The following is a 25,167-nucleotide window of genomic DNA, read 5'->3' as shown; positions in this document are numbered from 1 at the left end:
CCCCTGTGGGCTCCACATGCAGCCAGCACTGGGCATGTGGCTTCGGAGGGAAGGAGTTTGCAGAACACCCATGGGCACTGTCGGGTCTTGTGTCTTAGCTACCGTCCCTCTGTCCTGAACACACCTCCACCCCCTGGTTGCCTGTGATATGTGGCTTGGTTTCTTCCTCTCTACTTTGTCTCCGGTTGCTTCCTTTGTGGCTTTAAAGGATGAGTGGCAACGTGGCATAGTGGAAGGAATGTGGTTTGAAAATCGAGAGACTTCATCTCCAATCCCAGCTCTGGTATGTGCTAGTTGTAAGATCTTGGGCAAGTTCCTTCATCTTTTGTGCCAATTTCTTTATCTGGAACACGTGAATAATAGTACATACATATGTGATAAGGCTACCATAAAGCCTAACAAGCTAATGCTCATAAATGCTTAGCCCAGTCTGGCAGGCGTGTTGAAACACGCATCAGCTGTTAGGAAGTGAATGGAGGGATAGATTCTCTGCCCACGTTTGTGTACAGATCACACCAAGTGCGTGTGATGGGAGTGAAGCAGGCTATAGATCCAATAGGGTAAACAGAACAGCAGAAGTGGTCTAACGAGAGGAACAATTAGATGCAGAGTATGGGTGAGAAAAGCCCTCCATTCGTGGCACTGTGTGTGGTTCAATGCAACTGTCAGCCGTGGTTCTCCTTTGAGATCCGCAAATTGGCTTGAACCGTCCCCCACATACAGAGGGAGGTCCCAGAAGGCAATCCCATAGGACTTGGGGGCAGGGGAAGGAGGATTTCCCTGTTCACCTCTGTGGCTTCACGGACTCTCTGGTTTTAAATCATCCTGCTTTACTGTCCGCGAGCTCTTCTCACTAATTCCACAGCAAGCATCCTCCCTTTTCTTCCTTCCCTGAACAACACTGACACAAAGCTGTGTGTGCAGCAGGCTTTTTTTAACTGAAGGTTTGGGGTGATAAAGAGGATTTACATTTGACAGCTCCAGCACCCAGAGACCAAGCCTGTGGCTCAATCCCACTTTCTCTTTTCTGCTGCTCAGCCCATCCTCCAGTGTCAGCTAACTTTCTCGGCAGACGAGGGGAATTGGGGTCTCACTTTCCAAAGAGGTCAGTTACAGTGTCTTTGGAAACACATGTAGTTTTGCCTCTGAACCCTGATGTTATTAATTTTGTGTATTTCTGTATCTGGCTCCACAGGCCAACTGTGAGCTCTGTCAGGGCAGGACTTGCACGGATCGGTCTCTGGCAGTGGAACAATATGGTGGCCAAGAATCCAGTTGCTGGAGCAAAATTGCCTGGGTCCAGATACTGGTTAATCCGCTTCCTAGTCACATGACCGTGGTAGGACCAGGCTGCCGGGAGGACTGAAGTAGGAGAGCGGGACTAGTGAGCCCAGAGTGGTGTCTGAGGCATACGCTGCATGCTCAGTGAGCGCCTGCCTTACTCACCCCTCCATGGACTCTGCTGTCAGCCTGCAGGACAAGCTGCGTGCACGGTGACATTGGTCATTCCAGGCTGGGAAGATGCCTGTGGTGTGACTGAGTAACCCAGGTTCCTGATGTAGAAGGATGAAGTCGGAGTTCTTAGACAAATTTTTCTCCTTGATAAGATTACAGTTGAAATATTTGGACACAATAAAGGAAATTTTAGTTAACCAGGCTGGGGGGGCGGGGAAGAGTGGAAAAGAGTTCTATTGTTTTCATCTAAACAGTAACAGGCCACAAGCCATTTTAGGTTTCCCTTTTCATTACTAATCTCTTCACGTTGAAGATTCATTTTGGGTTTTTTCTCTCTATATACAGAACAAAATAAGGCAAGCTTAAAAATTCTTTATTTGAATCTTAGACAAAGAACAAGTATTGCATTGTGAAGACTTGCTTAAAACCATGTGAGTCTGTTGTCATGGTTTCTTTATGCATCGTAAACCAACGCCATACTGCAGGAGGGACTGGTACCTCGTCGCTCCTCATCTTTAACCTGCTCTTAATTTAGCGTGGATGCAACCTCAGAAGGAAAATCCTGGTCAAAGTCTTGGTGAACACTCGCTCCTCTGGCTCGGATGGCTCCATGGATGAAGCACGATGGGTCTTGGCCCAACCACACTTGCCAACAGGATGAGAAACAGGGAATTGGTGTCTTAAGGCCAGCAGTACCTGGTAGTTTTCATCTACAGTTCTCTTTCCCCCTCTTAACCGGATGACTGACCTGGCAATTAGGGCTGAGTGTTGAGTTGAATGGTCTGATAGACAATGACTGTGAAAGTCAACCTAGTGGTCTCTCTCTGGGGTTACCCCCCCCCCGGGGGGGGGCGCAAGATGAAGCCTCCTGGTTTAACTAGTGGTCACCAACGGTGCTGTCTGCTGACCTTGGCAAATGATAAACTACAATTTATTTACTTCTCAGTTCCCCAAACTAATATAATTCTCTTAATGTGCTATACCTCTAATGCTTAGTCAGAAAACCATTATGTCGAGACCGGGACCACTATTTGGCAGTGGCTAGCCATGACATGATTCATGCACAGGACCAAATTTCCTGATCAAGATGCTTTTGTCATTCTTTTCATAACCTGACAGATAACACAACTATTAGAACAATCTGCTCAAAGCTCTAGACTTATCTAAAATAAACTCTGTTTTAAGCTTAGTCACTAAAAATATAAGTTAACAGGCTACACTCTTGATTTCTATTTTCAGGTAGGAGAAAACGGCTTTTACATGCATAGTTCCATCCGGGATCGAGCAACATCTGTTTCGGTAGTCCAGTATTGTCTTCCTAGAAAATTAAAAATCGACCACAACCCCTAGGGGTGGGGGACACAGAAGTTGTCCCCTCCCAAATGTGACTAAGGGTAGGAATGAAAATTTCTCACATTTCCTTTCTTTAGGCTTTATTCTTGTTTTTAAGGTATGAATATAATTAGTGCTCATATTAGCAGCAAAGATCCTAATTTCTCACATTAGAATGACTCAGGCGGCACAAAAATAACATTCTGGTAAAAATGTGGGGTCCAGAGGTGGTGATAAGCATCTGTCAGTTCTAGCAGTAAGCAATCTTGGGAGGTTAATGTGCCTGAAACAGCCAATGGGATGAAAGGCTTCATTCGAACTTCAGTTCCTTGGACTCTGCTGCCCATGCGGGTGCAGTGGACCAGGCTTCGCTGGGTGGAAAGCGTCCATGAGGTCAGGCTGCAGGGGACGTGGGGTCTGACTGGCTCGTCGGTAAAAAGGGGCGACTTCTCCTAGGTAGCTGAGAATAGAAGTCACTTGGAAACTTTTCAGTGTTTGAAAGTCAAATACGGGTTTTTCCCTGTGCTATTTTTCTGCCAAGTTTCACAATCTGAGCTGAGTGAGAGGGCAAGAGCCAGAAAGTAGTGCAAACGTTTCAAGGAGCTGGAGAGGGGTACGGTTTCCATCACCCCAAAGGCTGCAGCCACGGCATCTCATCAGGGTCACTGCTGATGGGGGCTCATGCCCGGGGTGGACGTGGGAGGGGGCGGAGAGTCAGGCCTGGAAGATTTGTCAGGACAGTGTCTCTTTAAAAAGGATAGAAAAATCAGTTTGAATCCCAAGTTGCTTGTCTGTTTCTAAGTAATGTTTATTCAGAACACTCAAGAATGACTCATAACATTGCTGCTTTCAAATACCTCCGTGTCTACTTCTTGCTCACAAGAAAAGGCAAAGACGTGTCAGCTTGGTGCTGGAGCCTGTAGTCATTTAGAAAAAAGTTCGAAGATGCTCTGAGATTTTATAGTTAGTTTTTTCGTTTTTGTTTTTTTACTTGTGAAAAGATAAACCTCACCCAGTAATGTAATGGAAAGCTTCTAAATGACAAGCATGGCAAACTTTTGATTCAAGATGATGCCTTTACAAATCCCAACTTTGGAAAGAGGCCGTTTACACTACCAGGCTGATGTTCTGCTGGGGCAGCTAACCCTGTGGCGGGGGAGCCCGGATGCCTGACTCCGTAATTAGTACGAGGAACCATCCGCTGCCACGAAGCCTCCACACGTGGGGCTTGCAAGCAGACGGGAGAATCGGTCCCAGCCAGGCCCGCCGCCACTTCCTGGGGTAGGAGGGGTGGGGGGCAAAGGGAAGAGAGTTCCCTACCCCATGGGTGGGCTTGCGTCCTCTCGTTGATCTAATTATCCCACAAGCTTGCAAAATCCCACTTAATATAAGCTTAATAAATTTAGATGCAGAGCCCCCATCGTTCCTGGCTGCAATCCCCAAAAGGTGATTTCAACCTAAAACTAAACCCAAACAGCAGCTTAATTTATTCATCAGGCATAGCCACTTTCTCTTTCCCAACATGCTTAACCCGGGCGAGCACAGATGTTACGGCAGAACTGCTGTGGGGCCCAGGAATTAGTAAGAGCTTTGACAGTAATTACAAAAGGAGATTACTGCCTTGTAGTTGTCATTCCCTCCCTTCCTGAGACGTGAAACCAGGGGGAGAGCAGGCGCGGCTCCCAGGCTGCCATGTGCGGTCTGGACTCCTTGCCGTCGGCACCTGCATCCCCACCTGCAGGAGAGGCATCCAGGTGGGCTGACGCGACGTGACTGCCACCGTTGGTTGGACCGGTCAGGGAAGCTGGGGTGGAGGGTGAAGGCTGAGCACAGGGCGAGAAGCGGGCAGTTGGCCTGTGGGTCAGAGTCCGCACACGGGACAGGAAGCACCGTCTGTAAGGCCGTGCCCGTGGCCACGGTGACAGCGGTGACAGCTCGGGCAGACTAGCAGCTTGGGAATGACCATGTCCCCTTGCCCCCTGGCCAGGGCCATGGCTACGTGCTTGGCTGGTGTGCACGATGGGAGGAGACACTCCCGAGAGAAGGCTGTCCTGCCACGTGCAGGTCTTGTCCGCGTGGGCCTGGCGCCCATTAGAGGCGGAGCGGCCCCGGGGAAGGTGATTCCCGTGTGGACGTCGCCCTGGACAGCAGCCGCAGTGGGGGCTGTTGCAGGCTTGTTAATGCCACCAAACCCCAGATTCCTGGGGACCCGGGCAGCAGAGCGCCCCGTTGGCCGCACGAAGTTACACAGATCTCCTCGGAGCGCATCCATCGGAGCTTGGGCACGGAGGCGCCGCTGTCCAGAGATGGAAGCCTGAGTGATTCTTCAGAATTATTTAGAAGCCAGGTTGACCCTTGCGGGCAGGAGGGGGCCGGCCGCGGGACACCCCACAGGACTTGCACCCACAGTCTTTCCTCCTCCAACTCAGAGCAATGGGAGGCCGGAGCAGGGACTGGAAGGGAAGAACGCCGACCCAGGCAAGTGGATTAGGGTAAGAAGCCATGTCTGCAGAACGAGTTCTAGCAAGAAAGTGCAAGGTTTCATAGGAGAACAGGAAGACTCACTTTAGAAACTGAAGGCAGAACACCAGAGAGGAGAAGAAAGTAGTCAAAGTACAGTAAGATATGAGGGAACACAGTAGGGCTATTTTTTCTTTTTCTTTCTTTCTTTCTTTTTTTTTTTTTTACCATGGGAGGACAAAAAAGTTAATTCCTTCACTGTCTATTCACTGGAGAAACTGAAAATTATTGCAGGATTGTGGGATGCACTCCCTGAACAGGAATCCAAGCTGGCCTGTCTGCAGAGTCTTAAGGAATAAATACCTGCCAATTCTCATGAGAAAAAAAAACTAGTTTGCTTAACATCACCCTGCGTGTTCCTTAGCCGAATTCAGTTATCATCATACTAGTAGAAGGTGTGTCGTGGGTGGGGATTCACAGTAAGGCTGAAGGATTTGTCCCGGGGTCCTTACGGACCTGCACCAGACAAGTACAGAGAACATATAAGCACATACGCTAACACTCAGTGGCCTCAGAAAAAAAGGTTGCTGTGGCTTTCATCAAACTCCAGTCACATCAAAACCTGCAGTGTTTTAAATGTGTGTTAACAGAGCTGGCTCCTCCTTCCTTGGCCCACGTGGACCCTGCTCTTCCCTGACAGTCTCTCCACCCCATTGCCCTGTGCCAGTGCCCCACGCAGTTACGCACACACCGGCTCAGGTGGGAGCCACAATTCCCAGGCAAAGACCAACTTTACCCAATTGGGATTTCCCCCTTTTACCTAAAGCCCTCAATTGTCTTGACTCTTTTGGGGGACGTTTTTGGCTGTTCTGGTTTTGAAATCTGTTTCCAGTAAGCACAATATCCAGAATGGATTTGCATTAAATTAATAAAAACTCTAATTACTGGAAACATCAGTGTGCTGTACAGCTATAAATAAAAATCTCTTTATCAATAAGTGAAATGGCAGAGAAGGGAAGAAGATCTTATTTTAAAGAGGACTATTTAAACAAAAGAAATACAGGAGGAAAAGCAATTTAGGAAGGTACAGAAAAAATTCGACGCCAGGCAGCAAGGAGGATGCAGGCAACATCTGCCGTCGGAGAAAGGCCACTGCCCTTGTGTCTGAGTATCAGTGCTTTCCCAGTAGAAGGGCAGACGTGAAAAACAACTTTTCTTGCTACCCCTGGAACCCTACTGTGAGGCAGCTCTCGGCCTGCCACCAAGAAGGCAGACAGGAACAGGTCTCTCCCCAGCTCTCCAGTGCAGCGGGGGCAGGGTCCCACCGTGTTTTCTGGCACAGCCTCAGAGTCTATTGTAATGACTCCGGGATGGTGCGGACAACGTGGGCTGCCTCCGGGGCTGCTGGCGGGGAGCCGAAGAAGGTGTTGGTTTGATTCCTCTGCTGATCTCGGAGATAAGGGGGAACTGACGAGCTCTTGATGTGGAGGATCCGGGTGTCCATCACCTGACAGTCAATCTGCATCATCACTTCGTAATCCTGCCCATTGATCACGTTCTCTGTGGGGAGGGAGACACACAAGGAATAAATATTCACCAGCATGTGCGATTCTACCATAAGCTTCAATCCCAGAGAGACCTAAATAAGCTTTATGGGTGTGAACTGCCAACAGGCTTTCTAGGGAAGGGAGGGGCTCCATCAGTCACTAAGCTGAGCTACAGCTGGGCTAGGTGCCGGGATGGCCTGTCCTCCTCAATTCCAGCTCCCGAAACAACCTTTATTGGCCCAGTAAGGTCTTGGAGCAGTGGCAGAGTTCACCCCAGAGTATCTGTCCACAGGTATCATGTGAAGATTGCTGCAGTGGGTAGAGGGGAGAATACTTAAGTGCCTCTCCCCTTCAACAATGGGAAGGAATAATTGTCAGAAGAACCAACCTATGGTGTGCATGGTCCCAGGAGACCCTGGCTGAGACCACTTGCCTCCCATTCATCAGCAGTGTTTATTTCAATAAGACAGTCCCAGCTACGAATTTAAGGCTTGGCTTAGCAGCATAAAGGACAGTGAAGACCAACAACAAGGTGCAGATGTGACAATGATGTTCTTGCCCAGCGGGAAGTGTGGGATTCCAGAGTTCTTGATTCCGGGTATAAGAGACAAGGACGTTTCTAATTTGGGACTAGAGGCAGTGCTATAGGACTTGCAGGTAAACTAGAGGCTAGTTGCAGAGGGAACGGGAAAACCACACAGGGTTGCACTCACTTACCTAGTCTGGAGGAACTCATCCCAAGTTTAACACACACATGCTCTTACTTCCTAAGAGGGTGAACGTGCTTTATTTTAAGGAGAGGGCAAATTATTGCCTGATTTGTATTCTGGGTAGTCATTTTCCAACTTGTAGTCAATGAAACTGGGGCATAAGACTAAAGAGAATTGTAGGTAGACAGTCTCTCCAAGCCCAGCCAGCCATTCACAGCAGTGCAGTTGGAGGTGTGTGAATGTGGAATAATGCCGGCATCTCTGTCTGCATGTCCCCCATGAATGCGGAGCTGGGAGTGGGGACCGGGCGAAGGCCTAGTCTTACTGTGTGTTTATGAAGATGATATACAGCCAACCAGTGACTTTTAAAATTAAACATCTGGCTTCTCTAGGACCAAGAATTGAATTTAAAAGAATTCTATTTTTTTGTTTTTACTTCAACACTGTGCATGCCAAGTATGATAAATCTAGAGGAAGAAAATCCAAAGTTTGACATCTGATCTTCAGATTCCATCGTTATGTTTGGGAAAATTAAGCCATGGAGTGTGTCACAGTTTAGTACTTAACGGAAATCCTCTAATCCAGTGGGTCTTAAATTAGAGTCTAATGCATAGACTTCAGGGAGTCTGTAAGTTCCCTGAAATTGCATGCAAAGTTTTATTTGTGTGTTCATTTTTCTGGAGAGGAGCCCCATCAGATTCTCAAAGGGGTCTATGATTTCCCAAACGCTGAAAACTATTGGATCTATTAAGCTATCAAGTTTAAGTTCCTCAAGCAGATGTTATAGTCTATGTCAAAACCGATGGAAGACATCATTCCTCTACTTCTACTCACTGGCTATCTGCTCTTATTTTTAAAATACTCTCGGTTGATGATTAATTTCTCATTACAAGTCTTGTAAATCTCTTCTATTACAGTTGAAGCTAATTTCCTTCTTTCCCAGCCTTATTAGAGATGAAGAACAGCTGGTTGCCCCTGTGCAGTAACTAACCCTACTATTCTTTAAGACCATTGCTATGGACACTTCAATTTTATGAGTCCTACAGACATGCAATGAAAATTAAGTCATTTGCTTAGCTTTTTAAAAAAACCAAGGTATAACTGATATAAAATATTATTTTGGTACACCTTGATGATTCCACATTTATATACATTGCAAAATGATTACCACAGTAGGTCTAATTATCATGTCACCATACAAATATATTATTATTGACTATATTCCCCAAGCTGTATATTAAATCCACACGACTTATAACTACAAGTTTGTACTTCTTGATCTCTTTACCATTTTGTTCCCTACTCCAACCCACTTCCGCCTCTGGCAACGGGCAATCTGTTCTCTACGAGTCTGGGTTTGGTTTGATTTTTTAAGAATCCACATATAAGTGGAATCTTGTGGTATATGTCTTTGTGTCTGCTTATTTAACTGAGCATAACATCCATTAGGTCCATCCATGTTGTTGCAAAAGGCAAGATTTCTTTCTTTTTTATGGCTGAATACTATTCCACTGTATACAAACACACACACACACACACACACACACACGTGCACGCCACATCTTTATCCATTCATCCATCAATGGACAAGAAGGTTGTTTCCGTATCTTGGCTACTGTAAATAATGCTGCAGTGCACACAGGGGTGCATATATCTTTTCAAATTAGTGTTTTCAGTTTCTTTAGATAGATAACCAGTAGTGGAATTGCTGGATCATAGGGCACTTCTATTTTTAGTTTTTTGAGGAACTTCTATACCCTCTTCCACAGTGGCTGCACCAATTTACATTACCATATATGAGGGTTTCTTTTCCTCCACATCCTCGCCAACACCTGTTGTTTCTTGTCATTTTTATAACAGCCATTCTGACAGGTGTGAGGTGGTGTCTCATTGTGGTTTTTTTCATTTCTCTCATGATCAGTGATGTTGAGTATCTTTTCATGTGCCTGTTGGCCATCTGGATGTCTTTGGAAAAATGTCTATTTAGATCCTCCACCATTTTTTTTACATGACTTGGTTATAACATCTTCAGTCAAATTTTAACATCTGAACTGCAATTTCATTGCTACTAAGATAATGAATAAATGCTCTACTTGATGTTTGTTTTATTGCTCTGCCCATTTTTTAATTGGATTTTTCTGTTATTGGGTTTAAGAGTTCTTTATATGTTTTGGATATGAACACAACCACATATATGATTTGCAAGTATCTTCCTCCATTGGGTAGGTTGCCTTTTCATTTTGTTGATAGTTTCCTTTACTGTGCAGAGCTTTTTAGTTTGATGTAGTCCAATTTGCTTATTTTTGCTTTTTCCCTGTTGTCTTTGGAGTCAGATCCAAGAAAACATCACTGAGGTGGATGTCAAGGACTTTACCACCTATGTTTTCTTCTAGGAGTTTTATGGTTTCAGGTCCTCAAGTCTTTAATGCACTTTGAGTTAATTTTTCTATATGGTATAAAATAATGGTCGAGTTTCATTCTTCTGTGTGTAGCGGATCTAGGTTTCCCAACACCATTTACTGTCTCTTCTCCCTTGGGTATTCTTGCTTCATTTGTCAAAAATTAATGAACCATATACGTGAAGGTTTATATCTGGACTCTCAATTCTGTTCCACTGATCTTTGTGTTTTTGTGCTAGTGCGATACTGTTTTGATTACTATAGCTTTGTGTTCTAGTTTAAAATCAGGGAGCATGATACCTCTGGCTTTGGTCTTTCTCAACATTGCTTTGAGTATCCAGGGTCTTCTGTAGTTCCACATAAATTGTAAAATTACTTGTTCTAGTTCTGTGAAAAATGCTATTGGTATTTTGATAGGAATGGTAGTAAATCTGTAGGATGCCTTGGTTAGTATGGATATTTAACAATATGAATTCTTCCAATCCATGAGCATGACATATCTTTCTGCTTATCTGTATCTTCTTGAATTTCTTTCATTAATGGCTTAGAGTTTTCAGTACACAGGTCTTTCACCTCCTTGGTTAAATTTATTCCAAGGTGTTTTATTCTTATTGATGTAACTAATTGGGATTATTTTCTTGATTTCTCTGACAGTTCATTATTCATGTATAGAAACAACAGATTTTTGTATATTGATCTTATATCCTACAACTTCACTGAATTCATCACTACTAATCCTTTTTTTGTGTGGTCTTCAGTGTTTTCTATTTTGTAGTATTATGTCATTTGCAAATAGTGATAGTTCTACTTCTTTCTTTCCAATTTGTATGCCTTTTATTTCTTGCCTAATTGCTGTGGCTAGAACTTTCAATACTATGTTTAATAAAAGTGGTGAGAGTGGGCATCCTTGTCCTGTTCCTGGTCTTAGAGGAAAAATTTCGGCTCTTTACCATTGAGCATGATGTTAGCTGTGGGTTTGTGATATATGTATGGCCTTTATTGGAGGTGTGCTTTTTTTTTTCCCAAAAAATATTTGAGAGAGAGAGCTCGTGAGTGCAGGGGGAGGGGTAATGGGAGAGGGAGAGAGAGAGAATCCCAAGCAGACTCCATGCTGAGTGCAGAGCCTGACCAGGTGCTCCATTCCACAACCCCCCGAGATCATGACCCAAGCCAAAATCAAGAGTCGGACACTCAACCGACTGAGCCACCCAGGCGCCCCTTTCTTTTCAAATTTTTATTTAAATTCTAGTTAGTTAACATATAGTGTAGTACCGGTTTCATGAAAATTTAGTGATTCATCACTTACATATAACACCCAGTGAGGTATGCTTTTCTATACCTACTTTGTTTAGAGTTTTTATAAGTGGATGTTTGATTTTGTCCAAGCTTTTACTGCATCTCTTGAGATGATCATATAATTTTTATCACTCCTTTTGTTAATGTGGTGTATCATGTTCATTAATTTGTGATTGTTGAACCATCCTTGCATCCCTGCAATGAATCCCACTTGATTGTAGTGTATGATCATTTTAATGTACTGTTGAATTTGGTTTGCTAATATTTTGTTGAGGATTTTTACATCTGTGGTCATCAGGGATATTGTCTTACAATTTTCTTTTCTTGTGGTGTCTTTGGTTTGGGTATCTGGGTAATGCTGGCCATGTAAAATGAGTTTGAAAGCATGCCTTCCTCTTCAATTTTTTGGAAGAGTTTGAGAAAGATGGATATTAAATCTTTAAATGTTTGGTAGAATTCACTAGTGAAGCCATCTGGCCCTAGCCTTTTGTTTGTTTGGAGGTTTTTGATTACTGATTCGATTTTCATAATTGCTCTACTCAGATTTTCTATTTCTTTGTAGTTCAGTCTTGGAAAATTGTGTTTCTATATATTTATCCATTTCTTCTAGATTGTCCAATTTGTTTGCATATAATTGTTCATAGTATTTTCTTATGTTCCTTTGTATTTCTGTGGAATCAATTTAACTTTCATTTCTGCTATTATTTATTTGAGCCCTCTCTTTTCTTGGTAAACAAAATAGACAAACCTTTAGCTAGACTTATCTTTTCAAAGAACTAGCTCTTAGTTTCACTCATCTTTCCCATTATCTTTTTAGTCTCTACTTCATTTATTTCTACTCTGACCTTTCTTTCTTTCCTTCTACTAACTTTGTGCTTTGTTTGTTCTTTTTCTAGTTTCTTTAGGTATAAATTTGAGATGTTTCTTGAAATAAGCCTGTATTGTTATGAACTTCCCTCTTTTGCCCATCTCACAGATTTTATGTTTGTTTTCATTTATTTCTAGGTATTTTTTTTAATTTCACCTTCGACTTCTATGACCCAATAATGTGTTTAATCTCCACATATTTGTAGTTTTTCTAGTTTTCTTCTTGTAACTGATTTCTAATATCATACTATTGTGGTCAGAAAAGATGCCTGAAAGGATTTCAACCTTCTGAACTTACTGATGTGTCACTTAAGGCTGATGTCTCTTTACTGATTTTCTGTCTAGATGATCTATCCATCAATGTAAGTATTGCTGTCAATTTCTCTCTTTCGGTTGGTTAACACTTTATATATTTTGGTCCACCTACATTGGGTGCATATATATTTATAAATGTTATGTCTCCTTGCTAGATTGACCCCTTTACCATTATGTATTTCCCTTCTTTGCCTTTTACTATTCTTTAGCCACTCTATGTCTTTTGACTGGAGAATTTATAGTCTGTTTACATTTAAAGTGACTATATTGATAGGAATGTACTTATTGCCATTTTGTCAACTGTTTTCTTTCTTTTTCTTTTTTTTTTTTTTTAAGATTTTATTTATTTGACAGAGAGAGACACACAGTTCAGAGAGGGAACACAAGTTGGGGGAGTGGGAGAGGGAGAAGCAGGCTTCCCATGGAGCAGGGAGCCCGATGCAGGGCTTGGTCCCAGGATCCTGGGATCATGACCTGAGCCAAAGGCAGACGCTTAACAACTGAGCCACCCAGGCACCCCTGTCAACTGTTTTCTGGCTGTTTTTGTAGTTTCTCTGTTTCTTTCTTTTTCTTACTTCTCTGTGGTTTGATGACTTTCTTTAGTATTATATGCTTAGATTCCTTTCTCATTTTCTTTTGTGTATTTACTATAAGTTTTTGTTCTGTGGTTACCATGAGGCTCACATACATTATCCTATGTATGTAACAGTCTACTTTAAGTTGATGGCAACTTAAATTTGAACACTTGCCAAAACTCTACATTTTTAACCCCTCTTCCCCACATTCTGTCTCGGATGTCACATTTTACATCTTTTTATGTATTCCTTAACTATTGTAAATTTTAGTTGATTTTATTACTTTTGTGTTTTAGCTTCATCCTAGCTTTGTAAGTGAATGAATCCACTATTTTTACTATAGATTTAGCTTTTCTGGTGAGATTTTTACTTTCATAGGTTTTCTTGTTATGAATTACTGCCACTTCTTTTCAGTGTAAAGAAGTCCCTTTAACATTTCTTGAAAGGCTGGTTTAGTAGAGATGAACTGCTTTAGCTCTTTAAGCTCTCCTTCAATTCTGAACAATAACCTTGCTGGATAGAGTATCCTTGGGTTGGAAGTTCTTTCCTTTCAGCACTTTGAATGTCATGCCACTCACTTCTGGTCTGCAAAGTTCCACTGAAAAATCTGATAGCCTTATGGAGGTCCCCTTGTACATGACAATTTATTTTTCCCTTGCTGCTTTTAAGGGTCTATCTTTAACTTTTGACATTTTAATTTATAATGTGTCTTGGTGTGGATCTCTTTGGGTTCATCTTTTTTGGAATTCTCTGGGATTCCTGGATCTGGATGTCTGTTTCCCTCCACAGAGAGTGTTTTCTGCCCCTCTTTCTTCTTCTGGAAACCCTATAAAGTGAATGTAATTCTACTTGATGTCCTTTTGGTCCCTTAAAGTTACTTTCATTTTTAAAAATTCTTTTTTCTTTTGGCTGCTCTGTCTGGGTGAGTTCCCTTGTTTTGTCTTCCAGCTCACTGATCCTTTTAATGTTTTGCCCACCCTGCTGCTGAACCCCTGTAGTGTATTTTTTAGTTATTTTGTTCTTCAGGTCTGTGGATTTCTGTTTGGTACTTTCTTATATTTTCTTTCTCTTTGTTGAAGTTCTGTGTTCATCCATTCTTCCTCTGAGTTTGGTAATCATCTTCACTGACCATTATTTTAAATTCTTTATCAATAGATTACTTATCTCTGAATCATTAAAGTCTTTTTTCCTGAGGTTTTGTCTTTTTCTTTCATCTGGAACATATTTCTTTGTTCCCTCATTTTACTTAATTCTCTGTGTTTCTATGTATTAGGTGAAGTAGCTACCTCTCAGTCTTGAAGGAGTGGCCTGTGTACGTGATAAACCATCTCATTCAACCTTGCCCTAGCTCTTGATTTTCTCTTGAACCTTTCTGATCGTCTAAACCACCTGATTAATTCTAGAGATGTACCTGTTGTTGGGAGTGTGCCAAGACCTGTCAGTGTTCTAGGGGGAGGAATCTCATTTAGCACCTGGTTTCAGGCAATTGAGAGCAAAATCCCTCAGGCCAACAGCTTTTAAAATATTCAAGTAGATACAGTCCTGTGGGGTTACAATTGTAATCCCTGATGGTCTCCAGACCAAGAGTCTGGAGGTATTGCTGGGGCAACAGCTGTAATAACGGGTCCAGATGAATGTATAAGCTCCTTTCTGGGAGGTCTTACAGAGCTGTAGTGAGGCCAAGGGGATGTACAAGGTGGTATCTCCCTGGCTTACATATCTCCCTGGCTTACACTCCCTAGGAGCACCTCATTAACCTTCAGATGTGTGGGAAACCTGAAGCCTGTCCCTCAGGCTGAAGCTCCAGGATATCAGATCTTTTCCCCAGGAACACTGAGGTTGTGTTTTCCCCAGGAAGACTGAGGTTGTGTGTTTCAGTCTGCTGTCTGTGTAGTGCTCTAGGGGTGGTGGCCTGCCAAGAACTGTATTCCCAACTGTAACTTCCCATGGAGCTCAGGAATACCAGCCCCCTTGGCCACTAGGGCCAGGTGATCAAGGGGGCATCCCCTGTGTAGACTATGTGTACCTGCTGGCTTGAACTAGGCAGGGGGAGAGTGTAGGGGGCAGGGCATACTCGCCGGCTTCAGAAAGGCGGCAGGAAAGTGAGCATGCCTGTGGACTAAGGACTCTAGCAGGAGAGGGGCCTTGCCTTTGCAAGTGCACCAGCTGGAGGCTGGGAGGGGGAAAATGCTGCGACCACGGCTGGCTTGGCGCTCACCTGCCCTGGCCGGGGGGGGGGGGGGGGGGGGGGGGGGGCCCGCCCCCCCCCCCGCCCGCGGGGCGGGGGGGGGGGGGGGGGGGGGTGCAGCACAAAACTGGCATCACCAGTGCCTCTCGTCCAAGGACAGTTTCAGCTGTCCCCTGCCCCTCCAGCTTTTTTTTTTTTTTTAAGATTTTATTTATTTGACAGAGACAGCAAGAGAGGGAACACAAACAAGCAGGAAGAGTGGGAGAGGGAGAAGCAGGGGAGCCCGTGTCCCAAAACCCTGGGATCATGACCTGAGCCAAAGGCAGACGCCTCACCGACTGAGCCATGGCTGTTTTTCCCCTGGGCCTTGGGATGAGTGAGCCTGTGAGTACTTTAAAAGGGGCATCTCCGTTTCTGCAGCACTTCGGGTCTCCTGGACATCAGCCCCACTCATTTTTTAAGCCAGATGTTCTGGGGGCTTTTTCTCCAGTGCAGATCCCAGGGGTTGGGGTACCTGATGTGGGGCACCAACCTGTTGGTCCTCTGGGAGAAGCACCAGGCTGGTGAGATCCTTCCCTATTGTCTGTCACTGTGCTGGGGAATGGGGTTTTGGTAAGACTGTGTGTCTACCTCTCACCATCTGGATGTGGTCTTTCTACCCTTTGTTGTGGAAAAGCAGTTCATCTAGTTTTCAGAGGGAAATGCTCCTTATGCAGCTGTAGGCTTGGTGGGGCAGGGGAGGGGGGCGGGCGGTGTCCGGATCTTCCTTCATTACCACCTTGTGGAAGTCATTTGCTTATCTTTAGAGAATTACATCTGAATGCCTGTAAGTTAGCCAGTGTTTCCTATCAAAGTGTTTTCTTTTCCAAGTTCACAGGCCGCTGCAGCCCTCTGTAAGAGAGACAACCTAATGGATTTGGAGACATTTCACTTAGAACATGTGCCGGGCTCAGCTTTCTAGGTGTCACACCAATCATTTGCTTTTGGAACTAGAGTCACTCCCTGTTTCAGAAAAATGAAAAAAGGCTGTGTGCGTGTGAGTGCAGGAATGCACACACACGCACACAGGGGCATATATGAGCAGATAATGGAAAACACCTGTATTAGAGACATGCAACACACATTATTAATTTTTACTGCTTTTCTGGATTAACTTGGAATCCAGATGACAATTTAAGATCAAGACTAGGTGCCCTCATAGAGCCCAAACCACCTGCAAAAGTCATTACAGCCCATGTGCCTGAGAGAGACAGCGCATGCACATGCATGGGGAGAGGGTCAGAGGGCGAGGGAGAAGCAGACTCCCTGGCTCAACGGGGGTGGTGGGGTTGTCTCGATTGATCCCAGGACCCTGGGATCATGACCTGAGCCAAAGGCAGACGCTTAACCAACTGAGCCACCCAGGTGCCTCAGACAAGGTATCATCTAGATGGCCATAAAAATGGGTTGTGTTCTGGGGGGATGGGTTAGCCTGGTGATGGGTATTAAAGACGGCACGTTCTGCATGGAGCACTGGGTGTTATGCACAAACAATGAATCATGGAACACTACATTAAAAACTAATGATGTAATGTATGGTGATTAACATAACAATAAAAATTTTTAAAAAAATGGGTTGTGTTCTTCACTCCCTTCTGAAGGCGGTAACTTCCGCAGCAAGGAAACAAGCAGATTTATCAGAAAAAAACCCACCAGAGAGGATGTGAATGCCTTCAGCTGGATTCAGGAAGCCCCTTCTGCGTGACAAGCTGCGTACTTTGGGTGTGAAGTGACGTCCTGTGGGGAGCCCCAAGTTACCCAAACCTCTGAAGAACAGATCAGGGGGCTAGAGCGATGATCTTCCGTCCACCTTGTGGGACCTCACTGAAGAGTTCTTGGGGTGTTTCAGTACTGACCCCCTTGGACAGTCAGTGAGACCACCTCACCACTACTGATGAGGTTTGCATTATTTTAATTAAAGGAGGACAGACTGGTAAACAGCTGATGATAACTCATGATCCCTCCCCTGGGCTGTGAGGCATCTGTTCACGGTACACTTCCAGATCAGCACAGAGGCTCTGAAACTCCCCTCAAAAGGGCAGGCGGAGCTCCTGTGACCCTTTAACTGTAAGGTTTTGAGTGTGGTTAATAACTGACCACCCCTGGAAAGGGCAGCATTTTTAACTACTGCCCATCATTTGTGCCTCAGTGTGAATGAAGAGGAACAGAGCAAGTTCTACTGGAGAGATGAGAACCGGAAGACTCTGGTGGCTCCAGGAGGCAGGTGACGACGAGCCTCTGAAGGAGGACACGGAAGGCGGACTGCCCACCTGCACCGCAGGCCAGGTCCCCACTGTGGATGTGCAGCGCCCTCGTCAAAAGCGCGTCAAGGCGCAGGGGCTTTCTGACGGGAGAGCGGGGCAAACATCCCACTAGGAGGTTGTGAGAGCCGTTATGTGACAGGACTGCCAAGCTGTTTTTGTGTACTTAATGAAGAAAGACCTTGACTGTTTGGGGAAAGTTGACCCAAAAGGAACAGCATGGAGTGAAATGTTAAAGCTCGCTCTCCCTCCTCTATCAGCAAACACGTGGGTACTACACAAGTGACACAAGGAATCTTCTGTTCTGGGCCTCCTGAAGTATACGCAGGGTGAGATGAAACACTGGAGTCAGGAAAAAGGTGTAAAAAATGGATACTTTAAATACTTTAAATGAATCAGGCATATAAAAAGGAAAAGAAACGAAGGGCTTCGAATATGAACATGAAGCTGTGATTCTGAACGCTTGAGTAGGGTTGAGGAAGCAGAAAATGTGCCTGGACACAGGAGGTGGAAAAACTCTGGGCAGTGTGGAATTTTGAACAGCCTGTAAATGCACAATAACCACAAATGGCCTGCCAAGAGGCTCTTAGCTGGGAGGTGGCTAACACACATGCCCGAACCTTGACCATAAACAGAATTAAAGATCCAAAAACTGACAGAGTATCGTCTGAAAAAGTCACAAGACTTCAATGCTTTGCAGAGAAGCATATAGGATAAAACTGATTTCTCCTGGGAATCAGATGCTAATCCTAACAAGAGGTAGTTGGCTCTGCATCAGCTAGGCTGGGGACAGGTGGTGAAAGGCTGTTGGTGTCTGTGCCTGAATTCCGTGGGGGTATGTGTGTGTGCAAGGGGAGGCACGGAAAGGAGATTAAAATCCACCAATTCACAGATCACAAGAGAAACCTTCAACCAAGACAAACAAAAGGAAAAATAAGGAAAGCAGCCCGAAAGGGGAGACCTAGTAGTGGAAGGGAAAGGAAGGTGGGACTACAGTGAAGTGGTGCAGTGAGTGTCAGAGCAGATGGAGGCTTTCCAGAATGTCCCTAAGCTGACTCCACTACACCTGTCAATCTTCTCTCCAGTTCTCAACTTGAGTCCAGTTTTGACCATCCCAACACACCATGCATTGGATCTCCGTGGGTATTTTTTCCTCTACTGAGAAAAGTAGCCCCTTCTGCTCTTCTTCACCCAAATTCTCCATCCAGTCAAATTCCATTAATCCTTTAAGGCCCATTTCAAGTCCCACTTCTAAGAAACCTTCCACAGGAGCTCCACCATTGATTTTTTTTCTTTATAACCAATATATACATGGTCTACTTTATTGCACAATGTCAAAGTACTTACAAAAAGAGCTTTGGCTCCTTTAAGCAATGTCTAGCATTTCTGAATGTGGGGCAGGGAGCGAGTGGTACAAGTCGAACTCTCCCTCTTCAGCTGGTTACAGCACTAACAGTCCCACTGCAGATGGGGACACAGTTGTGCTTCTGACTTGAAGAGTCTTTCTGGAGACGTAAGGAACACACGCAAGCACAGAGTTCCTTGCAACCACCATGTCTGCCCTTTGCCAGAAAAAATTAAAAGCAGAGTGTCTCTGACAGGGGGCAGATTTTGGGTTGGGAGTGTCCAAAGGCAGGGAGACCAGCAGGGAGGGAGGAATATCATATGTTTCACTGTAAGACACACCAGAATTTGTTAATTATTATTCAGGTGTTATGGACACCGAGCAACTGGGAATCAGATGAAAAAGAGCTTATCTAATTATTAGATCTATAGTAATTTCACAAGAAAGGTGTGGGCCTAGAATCCTACATACAAAAACCATTAACCCTTACACGGCATGTGGAGTGGTGATGATGAAGGAAACTACCAGAATTTATTGGGCAGGGGCCAGGATGCTGGACAATCTGCAAAGCCCAGGCATGGTACCGCATCTCATACTCATGTAGGTAAAAACAAAACAAAAACCCTGATCGTTACTATATTAATCAAGATAGAACCTCACCGTTTTACATTTAAATTACTTTTACATAGGTTTTCCTAGTCAATGTGGCTTCAGAATACATTATTGTAACTATTCCACTATGCTGGGAATATTGTTTCTTTCTGAACTCAAGAATTGTTCATTTCAGAAAATCACATCACCTGTGGTAAAAACACCCTTGGTGTCTGGGGCAGCACCAGGACACGCTAGTATCCGTCTGCATTTCTAGCTGTTGCACCCACCGATGGCATATGCATCAGTGCCAGCACCTGACTTTTTCACTACCTCTTCTAATACCAGCATTATAATAGATAGTGCCTGAACATTATATATCATGGATTCAACAAATATTTATTGAATTTCTACCATGTGCCAGGTACTAAGAATCTCGAGTAGTGAACAAAACAGGAAAAGAAATTCCTGTCCTTGTACAGCTTAATTCTTATAAAATGAGAGAGAAGGTAGAGACAGAAAATAAGCACACAGAATGTGAAATCAGGCTATGGAGGAGAGCAAAGCATGGAAGGTGGTTGGGGAGTGTGGGTGGGTGGGAAGGGACATGCAGTTTTAGACACGGTGCCCAGGGTGCCTCTCCTAGAGGGTGATCTCGGAGTAAAGACCTCAGGAGGTGAGGGGTGAGCCATGCAGCCATCACGGGGAGAGTCGTGTGCACATCAGAGATTTTAGACACTTAGTGGAGAAGAGCAGCAAGTGGTAGGAAATAGGGGTGAGGACTGACAGGCAGGAGGAAACAGGGTTAGAACTGCAATTTGGGGAGCGGTTTGCAGACAAAAAACAGATGGCATCCTGGGACCAAATGGTATCACTGTTGGGGAAAGAATGATGGGAACATGTGTGTTAAGAAGGATGAGCATGAAGAGAAAAGGTGGGGTTTGTGGCTTCATCAGATTACTGAGAGTACCTCTGAGAACCAAACTCAATTTGTAACCAACCAACCTACCTTCCTTCCCCAGTATTTGAGCACTGATTACAGGCCAGGCACTGTTACAGACTCTTATAAACATTAGATCCCAGTTTCCGTACCCAATTAAACCTAGGGAGCATTTTCTAAAGGAAAATGGACACATGACAGGTCACAAAACTGCCAGTCAACATTTACTGAGTGCTTTAAACTGTGAGGAATTACAGAAGAAAATGGGGTTTCTTCCCTTACATAGCTTACTGGACCGTTGCAAAAGCAGAATTTAAAATATTTAAAACATTTAAAATATTGGCAGTCCAAGACGGCAGCATAGGAAGACCCTGAACTCAACCTCCTCCCATGGACACATTGCATCTACATCTACATATAGAGCAATTCCTCCTAAGGAAGCACTGAGAGCCGACTGAACAACTTCTGCACAGTAAACAACAGAGGGAGCACACAGAGAATGGCAGGAGAGGGAGACATGGTAATGATGGGAACCTCACCCCTGGCATGGCAACCTATAGCAGGAAGGGATATCGCTGAAGGGCCCTCATGCAGACTTGGCCACCTTGGGGTACAATGAAAAAAGAGCAGTTTAAAGGGCAACTAGACTATAAGTGAAAGAAATCCACTTACTAACCCTACAGTATCTGCCCAAAGGGTAGGAAGCTGCTGAACCCTCTCTGAGGCTGGAGGAGCCAACCGGTGCAATTTTTTATGTCTGCTCCCCCCGCCCATCAAATCATAATAGCTCAGGTGGGAACAGGGTCAGGCACTCTAGCCAACCTGCTAGGGTCACCCTAGTATGCCCTGGGACCACACCAGCTCCAGTTGTCCATCCCCCCAAGGTGACCCCAGCATGGCACCCCCAGGACATCTGGTCTTACCTGACCTAGCTGCTCTGCCAAGCAGGGCCCCAAAATGGAGCACCCTGAGACCCCCCCCCCCCGCCCCTGCCCCCCTCAGCTCCAGCCATCCACCAAGGTGACCCTAACCCAGCAGGCCCAGCAGGCCACCCTCCCCCCAGGCCTGAGCTCATGCCAGCTCCAGCTGTCCTACCAGGTTGGCCTCAGCACAGAGCACTCTGGGACTCCTTGGCTCATGCCCCCACTAAAGATCTGGTCATCCCACCAAGGTGAGCCCAGCATGGAGTTTTCCAGGACACCCTAGCCCACACCTGCTCCAGCTTTAGCTGGTCTGCCAAAGCTGCTAGGCATACTACACATGGGACACTCCCATATAAGGTCGCTCCTTCAAGACTAGGAGAGACAGCTGATCTGTCTTATGCACAGAAACAAACACAAAGTCAAGCAAAATGAGGAGACAAAGGAATATGTTCCAAATGAAAGGACAAGATAAGACGCCAGGAAAAAAAAAAAAACCTAATAAAAACAGGGAGTAAGTAACTTACCTGACAAAGAGTTCAAAGTAACGGTCGTAAAGATGTTCACCAAACTTGGAAGAAGAATGGAGGAACAGAGAACTTTAACAAAAAGTTAGAAAATATAAGACAAAACCAATCATAGCTGAAGAACACAATAACTAAAATGAAATACAGGAGAGGGAATCAATAGCAGATTAGATGAGATGGAAGAATGCACCAGTGATCTGGAAGACAGAATAGTGGAAATCACCCAACCAGAGTAACAACAAAAAACTTAAGAACAGTTTAAAGGACCTCTAGGACAACATCAAGCACATGAACACTCCTCTCATAGGGGTCCCACAGGAAGAGAGAGCCAGGGACTAAGGAAATAATGGCTGAAAACTCCCCTACGGGAAGGAAACATACAGCCAGGTCCAGGCAGCAGAGAGTGTCCAGAACAAGATGAACCACAGAGCCACACTAAGACGTGGTATAATAAAGTGGCAAAAGTTAAAGAGGAAATCTTAAAGGCAGCAAGAGAAAAACAGATACAAGGAAAACCCCATAACTACCGGCTGATTTTTCAGCAGAAACTCTACAGGCCAGAGGGAGTGGCAGGATATATTTAAGGAGCTGAAAAGAAAAAACTTATAACCAAGAATACTCTAACCAGCGAGGTTATCAGTTAGAATTGAAGGAGAGATAATTTCCCAGACAAGCAAAAACTAAAGGAGTTCATCACCACTAAACCAGCTTTACAAGAAATGGTAAAGGGTCTTCTTTAAGCAGAAAAGGCCAAAACAAGAAATAAGAAAATATATGAAAGAAAAATATCTCACTTGTCAAAGCAAATATATAGTAAAGGCAGTGGATCAGCCACTTAAAAAGCTAGCACGAAGGCTAGAAGACAAAAATAGTAAAATCAACTGTAACTACAATAAGTGGGTAAGGTATACACAAAATAAAAACATGTAAAATATGACATCAAAAACATAAAATGTGTGTGGAGGGGAGTAAAAATGTAGTGCTTTTTCAACAAGTTCCAACTTAAGTGACTATCAGCTTAAAACAGACTGCTATATAGGTATAGGTTGACATATATGAACCCTATGGGAAACAGAGACCAAAAATCTACAATACACACAAAAAAAGAAAGGAACCCAAATATAACACTAAAGAAAACAAGCCAGAAGGGGAAAGACCAAGAGAAAAAGAAAGGAACAGAGAAAAACTACGAAAACAACAAAATGGCAATAGTAAGTACTTATTAATAATTACCCTAAATGAAAATTGACTAAATGCTCCAATCTAAAGACAAAAGGTGATTGAACGGATTAAAAAACAAACAAACAAACAAACAACCAAAAAACCAAGACCCATGTATATGCTGCCTGCAAGAGACTCACTTCAGATCTAAGGACACACACAGACAGTGAAGGGATAGAAAAAGATACGTTAATAGGAAAAAAAAAAAAAGCTGGAGTAGCAATACTCCTATCAGATGAAAGAGACTTTAAAACAAAGATTCTAGGGGTGCCTGGGTGGCTCAGTTGTTAAGCGTCTGCCTTCAGCTCAGGTCATGTTCCCAGCGTCCAGGGATCAAGCCCCACATCGGGCTCCTTGCTCAGAGGGAAGCCTGCTTCTCCCTCTCCCACTCCCCCAGCTTGTTCCCTCTCTCGCTCTGTCAAATAAATAAAATCTTTAAAAAACAAGATTCTAACGAAAGACAAAGAGGGTATTATAAAATGATAAAGGAGTCCATCCAAGAAGGATATAACATTTGTAAGTATTTATGCACCCAACACAAGAGCACCAAAATATATAAAGCAAATATTAACCTAAAAGGAAAAATTGACAGTAATACAATAGTAGTAGGTGACTTTATTTTTTTAATTATTTTTTTAAGATTTTATTTATTTGTGAGTGAGCATGTGTGAGCAGGGGGAGGGGCAAAAGCAGAGGGAGAGGGATAAGCAGACTCCATGCTGAGCATGGAGCCCAATGTGGGGCTCCCAATCTCACCACCCCAAGATCAAAACCTGAACCGAAATCCAGAGTTGGACAGTCAACTGATTGAGCCACCCAGGCACCCCTACTAGGGGACTTTAATACTCCACTTACATCAACAGATCATCCAGACAGAAAATCAATAAAAAAACATTGGCCTTAAGTGACATATTAGACCAGATGGACTTAATGGATATATATATGGAGGGGCACCTGGGTGTCTTAGTCAGTTAAGCATCTGACTCTTGATTTTGGCTCAGGTCATGATCTCTGGGTAGTGAGACCGAGCCCCACCTCAGGATCCCAGCACAGCATGGAGTCTGCTTGAGATTCTCTCCCTCTGCCCCTCCTTCTGCTCTCTCTCTCTCTCTCTCTCTCAATAATAATCTTTAAAAATAATATGTAGAACATTTCATTCAAAAACTTAGGAATACACATTTTCTTTTCTTTCTTTTTTTTTTTTTTAAGAAAACATATTTTCAAGTGCACATGGAACATTCTCCAGGACAGATCACATGTTAGGCCACAAAACAAGTCTCAATAAATTCAAGAAGACTGAAATCCTATCAAGCATCTTTTGTGACCACAATAGTATAAAACTAGAAATCAATTATAATAAGAAAACTGGAAAAAGTACAAATAAGTGGAGACTAAATATGCTACTAAACATCCAATGGGTTAATGAAGAAATCAAAGAGAAAAAAATTTGAAAACACCTTGAGACAAATTACAATAGAAACAAAACTTTCCAAAATCTATGAGAAGCAGCAATAGCAGTTCTAAGAGGGAAGTTCATAGACCTACCTCAAGACACAAGAAAAATTCCAAATAAACAATCTAACTTCACACCTAAAGGAACTAGAAAAAGAACAAAGCCCAAAGTTAGAAGGAAGGAAATAATAAAGATTAGAAAGGAAATAAAGGAAGTAGAGATTAAAAAAAATAACAATGAAAGTAAGCTGTTTTTTAAAAAACCCACAAAATTGATAAACCTCTCGCAAACTCATCAAGAAAAAAAGCCCAAATAAAATCAGAAATGAAAGAAGTTACAACTGATACCACAGAAATAGAGAGAATCATAAGAAACTACTATGAACAAATATACACCAACAAATTGGAAAATCTAGAAAAAATAATTCCTAGCACAAAACCTTCTAAGACTGAATCATGAAGAATTAGAAGATCTGACTAGAACAATTACAAGTAACGAAACTGAATCAACAACTTAAAAACTCCCCCAAAACAAAATCCAGGATAAGACAGCTTCACAGGTGAAGTCTACCAAACATTTAAAGAGCTAGTACCATCCTTTTCAAATTATTCTAAAATATTGAGGAGGAAGAAACACTTCTAAACTCATTTTACACATTCATCTGTTGAAGGGCATCTCGGCTCCTTCCACAGTACTATATGGTGGCTAACAACATAATAAAAAAAA

General features: G+C 43.7%; 1 protein-coding gene across 1 annotated transcript in view; it reads right to left on the bottom strand.

The window, feature by feature from the left end:
• Window positions 1-1,811: 1,811 nt before the first annotated feature.
• ATF6 (activating transcription factor 6) overlaps window positions 1,812-25,167 on the bottom strand; it is a 207,380-nt gene continuing 184,024 nt past the window's right edge. The window contains exon 17 of the mRNA XM_025892064.2: window positions 1,812-6,807. Coding sequence (XP_025747849.2) covers window positions 6,599-6,807 — 209 coding nt within the window. The 3' untranslated portion in view covers window positions 1,812-6,598. The remainder of the gene's footprint in view (window positions 6,808-25,167) is intronic.

The sequence above is a fragment of the Callorhinus ursinus genome, unplaced genomic scaffold, assembly GCF_003265705.2.
Source record: "Callorhinus ursinus isolate GAN/ISIS: 27379988/994484 unplaced genomic scaffold, GSC_fseal_2.0 scaffold54, whole genome shotgun sequence".
NCBI classification, from domain to species: Eukaryota; Metazoa; Chordata; class Mammalia; order Carnivora; family Otariidae; genus Callorhinus; species Callorhinus ursinus.
The sequence above is the reverse complement of the archived record's forward strand: the minus strand, read 5'-3'. Positions and strand labels throughout refer to the sequence as shown.